This window comes from Alexandromys fortis, unplaced genomic scaffold (genome assembly GCF_014885135.2).
Source record: "Alexandromys fortis isolate MF-2015 unplaced genomic scaffold, M_Fortis_MF-2015_v1.1 scaffold_67, whole genome shotgun sequence".
NCBI classification, from domain to species: domain Eukaryota; kingdom Metazoa; phylum Chordata; class Mammalia; order Rodentia; family Cricetidae; genus Alexandromys; species Alexandromys fortis.
Genome location: NW_026067945.1, coordinates 7118492 through 7126892, shown reverse-complemented (window position 1 = coordinate 7126892; position 8401 = coordinate 7118492). Strand labels below are relative to the sequence as shown.

The window sequence follows — 8401 nt, the reverse complement described above, 5'->3', positions numbered from 1 at the left end:
ACTATAGTGAAGGTTGTTTTCTCACTCTCTGGAGTTGGCTCCCCTGTTCTCTGGGCTCTGGTATGGATCTCTGCACAAGTATTTCAAGGTCATTCTTTGGCTTTGGAATAGTTGGGCTTCCTTCATGGTACAACTCATTTTTCAAAGACAAATACTCTTTTATTTAATCTCTTGAGACTTTTCTGTATCTCAGGTTATACTCAATCCTAAACCTAGTGCTTGGTCTACCATTACATTAAATAACAATTGGTTGAGTTAATGACTAAATGAATGACTGTATTAACAAAATAATCACATCTATTTTGAAACAATAGAAAAGTCCAGTTTTCTTTTTAAGTAGGACCACCAATTTCTTTCTAAAGCAATCCTTTCTATAGCAATCATTTCAGAAGATGCCTCGTTTGAGGACTCTTCCAGTCAGTCTAGTAAATTAGGAAGGAAAGAAGGAAGGACAGAAGGAAGGTGGGAAGGAAGAAAATCAGCAAGCAATCAAAATATATCTCGAGGTTTGTGCTTTCTTAGGATTTAAAACACAAAGGGTCTTTTTTTTAACATTAAAACCCTAGGATGTTTATTACAAAGGTAAACCCTGATCCTTGAGTTGGACTTATCGGTAGGATTTCTGGTATCGAGCACGGGCACCAGGACCTCCAAACTTTTTGGATTCACAGCGCCGAGGATCAGCTACAAGCAGGGTCTGATCATACTGGATGAGGATATCTTCGATCTCCTTCTTAGAGGCCTCATTCACATACTTTTGGTAGTAGGCCACCAGGGCTTTGGAGATGGACTGTCGGATAGCATAAATTTGGGCCACAGGACCACCACCCTTCACACGGACCCGGATATCCACACCCGCGAATTGCTCCTTGCCCAGCAGCAGAACAGGCTCCAGTAACTTGTACTGCAGTGTGCGCGGCTCGATCATCTCCAGGGGACGTCCGTTCACCTTGATGAGCCCATTCCCTCGTTTGCAGTGCGCCACGGCTGTGGCTGTCTTCTTGCGTCCGAAGACTTGCACGGACTGCAGCGGACCCTTGGCCGGCATAGCTGCTGCGAGTATGAACACGAGGTCCTCACCGCGCGGCGCTGCCACCGGAAAAGCCACAAAGGGTTTTTAAATGTTATTTTTTTGTAACAGTGTCTGAGTTCAGTTTCCCAGCACCCACATAAAAACCAAGTTTGGTAGACTGAGTGGTCATAATCTCAGTTCTGGAGAAGCAGAGACAGGTGAATCCCTGAAGTTTGTTGGCGAGCTACCTTAGCAAAATTTAGTAAGATATCCTGTCCTAAAAATAAGGAGGAGAGACATTGAAGAAGGCACCCTATAGAAATCTCTGAGCTGTTCATGCATGTGCACATATGTGCATATATACCACACACACAAACCACACAAGTGTTTTATTTTATTCTTTGATTAAATTTACTTATATATTAAAGACAATCATATATATGCATATATATACAACACACATTATATATTCACATATACATAAACACTGTGTATTATGTTTTATATACAGTGTGTGTGTAGCATTGGAAAGAGAGACACAATCCTGTCCTTTGACATTCAATGATGAACATATCTTGATTTATTTTGGAGGGATTCAAACAGTATGATAGAACTTTGCGTTTGGGGTGGCTGCAGAGGCTGGGGCAATTAGTGAAAGAAAATAGGAATAGTTCTCAAGAAACTCGATGCAGAAAGAAGCGCTGTCCTGCCTGTTACTGTACACGCTGTGAGGCTGTGTACTGCAAGGTGGGCGATTGGCACTAACAGGAGTGCTAATATGATGTATTAAATGTCAGCTCGGCATCGCTGGGTGTGCATATCTTTCCCGTTGTACTGCCTGTTTATGCTTATTCAGCCCTTTGAATAATTTAACACATTTCATACTCTAAATTACTCTCAGCAATTTGATGGGGCTTCTGGCAGTTTACTTGAAACACTCAGTGTTAGGTCAACATAGGGTCTCAGCTTCTGCTAAATAGAAGTACTCGCTTACTTAGGAAAACATAATTAGTTTTCTCTGTGGATCTCTTCAAAGGTGGGTGGGGTGGAAGAGCAGGCCCGGAGGAAGCCAGTGCATGGCTTCGTTTGGTTGTCAATCCAGAAGAGCCCAGAGATCCAAGAGTTAAAATTTTAATGGGGCAGGAGGCTGGCCTACAGGAGAGGAAACGTTGAAGGGCACGGAAAACAGCCTGGGTTGCTGTGCAAATGCATGCATTTGATAAATGACCTTCATTTAGTCAATACTGCCCGTGTTGAGTTCCTTTCCTAATTTAATCCTCATGTAAATACCGGCTGCCCCAGTGCGGACTGGCCACCACAGCGAGGACTGCGCGCTGCGACGCTAGCGACCTGTGCTGGTGAAGTGGCGAGGTTCTCTCCCGGTTGGAATCTCCTCATTGCCTCCCTCCATCCTCAGACTGCCTGTGTGCACACTACTCATGGTGCCAAGTCCTTGTTTCTCGATGTTTGATTTCTTGTGGTTGTTTCCTTCATTTTTCTGGAGCTGCAGCTTCAGTGAGTCACAAAAACTGACGGTTTCCTCAGAGCTCAGACACGCTGGTTTCTTTAATAGTCTGAAGCACGATCTCTCCTGTCCACAGCCGCCGTAGAAACGGCACTGCCTTTCACGCAAGATGAGCATTTTATAATTAAGACTGGAAATCTTACCTTTGATGATGCATCACCTTGGGAGAAATCCTGCGTGTGTAAATGACCCCAGCCAGCCAGTGTGGTGGCAAAATGATGACGCCCGAGTCCAAGGGCTCGGCTCTTTGTTAGGTGACAGCAGGATGCTGATTGACTGTCCCCTCTGGGTTTGAACTCTTCCTCCACTCCCTAGATATGCTGAAAAAGCTTCTTGGGGATTTGAAGATTCTTACCCATACTGAGCGTCCATAATGAAGCCTTTGCTTATCATCCTTTTACCCCTTTTGAAATAGTCTAAGCCTGCATTGTAACCTTAGGTCAAAACTATTCGGGGTGGTGAAAACCTGTGATAAACACTTGCCTTTGAAGGTCAGAATGCCATCCACTTAAGAACATCAGATTAAAATCTTTAGTTAAAATTCTATACACAAAAATCCTCACAACTCTCAGGAAGACCAAATGTGTGTGCATATGTGTGTACATGTATATATGGTACATGCATACATTAGTCCCCGGGGTTTATGTGCCTTAAACACATAAATAGAAACAGTTGTAGGCTAAGCATATATATTTAATAAACATCGATTCAAACATTCTGCTTTTAATATTGGTAAAACTGGCAGAACTTTAAATACAACTGTGTGGTTATCACTATGTATTCCAAGAGAAGTAGGCCATCCTCTATTTGAAAGTTCATGTTTTATTTCTAGTAAAGAAGGTATATTAGCCAAGTTGTCTATTGGAACAGAACTGATAGAATGAACTTGTGTGTGTGTGTATAAAATGAACGCTGGATTTGTGATACAGAAGTTTAACCAAATACATACATATACATACATACATATAAACATGCATGCATACATACACACGCGTGTGTGTGTGTGTATATATATATATATATATATATGATTTATTAGAGTGGCTTACAGGTTGTGGTCCAGCTGGCCCAATAATGGTTGTCTACCAGCAGAGAGCATCACTGAAGGACATGATCAAGTCCCTGAAGAGCAACGCCATTTCCATCAAGCATGCACTTCCATAGCCTTCACTGTATATGCTCATTAGACATTGTAAGCAGTGAGAACCTTTTCTTTGCGGGTCTGATCACTTTGTCCTTTAACAACACAGCTGTATGTCTTCCTACAAACATATATTTAACGTTTCCTTTCTCTTAACAAAAGTGTTACCTTGAAGGACAGCATCCACCTGGTCCATTACTTTCATTCGGAAAGGCAGCTACGTTTTCCCCACGAAGCATACCACCCCCACCAATACTGTTAGTGATGTCACACCGGGTTTCTAGAGTGAAAAGAAGTTTTGCTAACTGCCTTAGTTTGATGCCATTTCTGTGATAAAACACTGAGACCAAAAGCAACTCAGGAAGGCAAGGCTGTATTTGGTCAAAATTCCATATCACAAATCCAGCATTAAAGCATATCAGGGCAGAAGCTTAACACAGGCGTCTGGATGTGAACTGATACAGAGACCATAGCGGAACGCTGCGTACTGGCTTGCTCCCCCTAGCTTGCTTTCTTACACACCCCATTGCCACCTGCTCAGAGGTGGCATTGCCCACAGTGGGGCTGAGTCCCTTCACATCAGTCATTAGTCAATGAAATAGCACACATATTTACCTTTAAGGCTACCTTGGAGATTTGAATGAAAATTTCCCCTCATAGGTTCATATGTCTGAATGCTTGGTTTTGAAGGTGTGGCCTTGTTGGAGATGGAGTGTCATTGGAGGTGCGCTTTAGGTTTTGAAAGCCCATCCCTAGCACCCCCTTCCTCCTCTGTCTCCAACTTGTGGATCAGATAGAACCTTTCAGCTACAGCTCCAAAATCAGGACTGCTTGCCTGCCACCATGATCCTCACCATAATGGTCATGGATTCACCATCTAAAACTTAATAAGCAAGCTCACCCCACGCCCCCTAGTTAAATGTAATTAAATGGATTCTTTTATAAATTGCCTTGGTCATGGTGTTTCTTCACAGCAATAAAAAAGTAACTAAGAGCAATCTGATGGGGACATTTTCTCAGTTGAGATTCCCTCTTATATGATAATCATAGCTTATGCCAAGTTGACAAAGACAGACAAGCAAACAAACAGAAATCAACCAGCACTGTCAGTATATTGGCCATCTCCATGAGTTATTTATCAAAACCCCTTTCCCATATCTGTAAAGCCAGGATTTAGCAGACACAGAACAAGTTAGTTTTACTAGGCATCTATTCCTACTGCTTAGTTCAGAGCTAATAACATTTAGCAATGACCCCATGAAGCACAGAGTAACTGCATCACCAATAAAAGTGATGGAGCAGTCAGCAAGGTTTCAACAAACATGTAGCCTTGTGTGCATGCATACCAGGCTTCTGAATCTCCTGTTGACTGTGGTGGTAGATATGCCAGGCAAGGCATGCATTACTTGGAAGGCAACTGCCTCTGAATTCTGAAATCCGTGGCCAGTATACGGGGGTATCAGAAGAGAGTCTCTCCTGACAGCTGTGGGCCAATGATAAACTTAACTGACAAGTTTGTTAAGAACATTTGGTTGCTAGAATCCAGGTAGGAGGTGTTATTGTCCCCAAGTACAGTTCCATTTGAAAAGATTATTTTAACCACAGACCAAAGTGTGTAAGACTTTTATACAGTTTTCCTATAAACAATCTATTTTTCCAGGCCAGTGCAATTTGCTGTCAATTGTGACCCAGTAGAAAGATCTCCGTCTGCTTTTCCTACTGTTTGTCCTGACTACTGCTAATAAAGGCCCTTCTTAACCAGATCACTGTGTGTCAGGGGCTTGTTGGGAAGGGTGAGGGAATAGAGGAATTGTCCAGAGCTGATGCTCAGGAGTAGGTATGCTAGGAACAGGCACTGACAGTACCAAACTAAAGAGCTTCCTACTGCTAAGAACTAGGGCACCTGGTATTTTAATAATAACACCATCTTGAGTCATTTTCTTGAGGCTCTGCAGCCAAAATAGGATAAAAGTGTATTAGAAATACCTTTGAAAAAAAATAAGGTTTTGTACCATCAACATCCAAGGTGTCTGGTGTCCTGGGAAACTGGGGGTTCCACGGAGGCTGAGTTGAAAATGTAAAATGTCAGGTAGACAAGCAAACACATACCTACAAGGGAAGAAAAAAAACCAGACTTTAAAAGAAGCAAAAACCATAATAAAACCATAAATATAACCATAAAACAAAACCATAATTCTTCCAGAATACAAAGGGAGCAAAACGGGAGAAATAACTTCCCTTGGCGATGCAGTTAGAAAGATACTGGATGCTCTGTGAAAGGCGAGCTCAGTCTCCCTCAGCTCAGTCTCCCTCTGTGATGTCTGGAGTCGCTGATCTCATCTTTGTGGCATATGGATGGAAAGTGGACCTTTTCTGGTTAGGTCTTTTAACACAGGGCCACTTTTGCTTGATTATGTTCTCTTTGCCATGCAGCATTTTGTCCTCTACATGTCACAGTGTGGTGGTGATTCACTTTTTCAGATATTTCCAAACTCATTTGGGGGGCTAGAGAGATGACTCGTCACTTAAAGAGCATTGGCTGCTCTTGCACAGGGCCCACGGGCCATTCTCAGTACCAGGGTATCAGGTACTCTCTGGCCTCCACAGACACCATCAGGTAAGTGCACATACAGGTGTGTGTGTGTGTGTGTGTGTGTTTTGAGAAATAAAGGTGACCACCTTTACCTAAAAATTATACATTTTTACCTAAGAAAAATGTATTATTTTATAGCAGTTTGCTCCAAATTGAAACATTATTCTCCAGGAGGAGGGGCAAGGCTCTTGAGAGGAAGGTAGTAAACAAAACCTCACAAGTCTAGGTCCCTGGAAGCTTGCCAGATTCTTGTAAGGCCCATGCCTAGCTTTATTACAGAAGGAATAAACACCAATGGGGTGGGGGATGGGGAGTCTGACCAGCTGAGCTGCAGATAGCAGATCCTTGGACTTGTGGGGCTGCAAAGTTGTGAAGAGCACTCCTTACTTGTGACTTTCATGAGTCATAGCCCATGTTGGGCTGGACATTGGGTGGCACAGCTGCCATTGACTTGCTTCTGCTTCTCTACGTAATGCCTCATCCATACTCCCGCTAGTAACTCCAATGCAAGTCTATTAGTTAGACTTGGATTCCATACTTGCTTTTGTCTGCTATAGGTTTCCTTTCTAGGGTAAGTAGATGTTATGTGTGTTGTGCACATACATCGTGCACACCTGCCGCTTTGAAACATGCACACTTTTGTGGGGAGGTGGAATCAATAAAAACTAGGACCCTTAGTATCCAGTCCTGTCTGTCTTAAACCTTTATTTTCCATTTAAAACCATAAGATGCTAAGAAAGGAGGGCAAGACAGTGTGTCATGGGTGTCAGGGGTGGCGGAAGTGGCAGGTGGGTATTTGTAGGGGAAAACAAAGGAAACAAAGGGGCTTTGTAAACTTGCCTTTTCTCCCAAACACCGACTGACCCTTCAGTGGGCAAAGACAGCTGCTAAGGTCTGGGTTTTGAATGCTTTGCCAAAGCCCATGTGGTACAGGTATGGTCACCAGCTATGGCACCACTAGGAGTAAAGGGCTGGGTGACATGAAGGTAGGACATTATGGCATAATAAGGGATATTATGGTTGGGACTCTCCTGGTTGCCTTTTGTTTCTGGTCTTTGGGAAATGGGCAGTTCTACTTCGTACACCTTCTGCTAGTATCTGCTACCTGAAATTTTTCATCTTACAAAAAGTTTCTTTTTCTCTCTCTTTTTCTTTTACGCCCTGGAGTAGCATGCCAGACACACACTGTGCTGACTATTAAGGCCACTGGAAGGAAAGAGCATCCATTGTGCAGTCACAAATAGACACTATGACAACCAATGTAGTATCTAGGCTGAGAAGGTAGACAGAAAGGGATATACAGGCAGAATGTTCTAGCCTAAGCCACAGTCCTGATCCATGTCCTCCATGCTGGAACCAGATGTGTACATTCAAGGTCAAAATCTAGATTTTCCTGTGAATTCTAATTTTTTTTTAATGTTGACAGATAATTAAAGTACTTTTACATTACATAAATACATCCACCTGGGAACTAAACCATCATTTCCCCCATCAAATTGCAGCTTTGATTTTAATCTTCAAGGATTCACGGGACACGTATTGGCTGTAACTATCTACAAGATTTCAGATTTATTTTCTTTACTGGGTATCATGAGGGCACAGGGACACCTTTACACTGGCAATTTCTGACTCTATATTTAGAAGATGAAATTAATTTTTCTGTTTCAAGTCATGTATCCAAGGGAGAGAAAAAGAAACTTTTTGTAAGATGAAAAATTTCAATTTCTTTCCTCCTAGGGGCAAATTAAGTGGAAAATATTAAGTAATTTTTTTCTAATCCCAATTCAGAAATTATTCTGAAGGAATCGATTTTTAAGACTTGATGAACAGGTCCAGTTTGAATAATTCTGGAATTAACAGAAATAGGGAATATTCAAACTGAAAGGAAAAAACCTGAGTGATATTAAATCCTTTCTTTTCCAGTGTGAGTAAATCGGGTTATTTCTCCTTACAATGGCTCATCATAAGCCAAGCCCTCCTTCCCCACAGCTGGAACTCGCTTTCTGACTGACAGAACGGCCTCGATTCACTGATACCCTTAAAATGTCAAAGGCACCTTTCTCAAACCTACGTTTCGACAGGCTGAAATGTAGTCTCTGATTAATATACTCAGACAGGAACTTCGTAGAG

The 8401-nt window shown here is 42.3% G+C and overlaps 1 protein-coding gene across 1 annotated transcript; it reads right to left on the bottom strand.

Moving 5' to 3' along the window:
* Nucleotides 1-592: 592 nt before the first annotated feature.
* Nucleotides 593-1096, bottom strand: LOC126505911 (40S ribosomal protein S16-like). Its single transcript, XM_050149150.1, has one exon. The coding sequence runs from the start codon at nucleotides 1046-1048 to the stop codon at nucleotides 608-610; it is 441 nt and encodes a 146-aa protein (XP_050005107.1). The 5' UTR covers nucleotides 1049-1096; the 3' UTR covers nucleotides 593-607.
* Between the last annotated feature and the right edge of the window lie 7305 nt (nucleotides 1097-8401).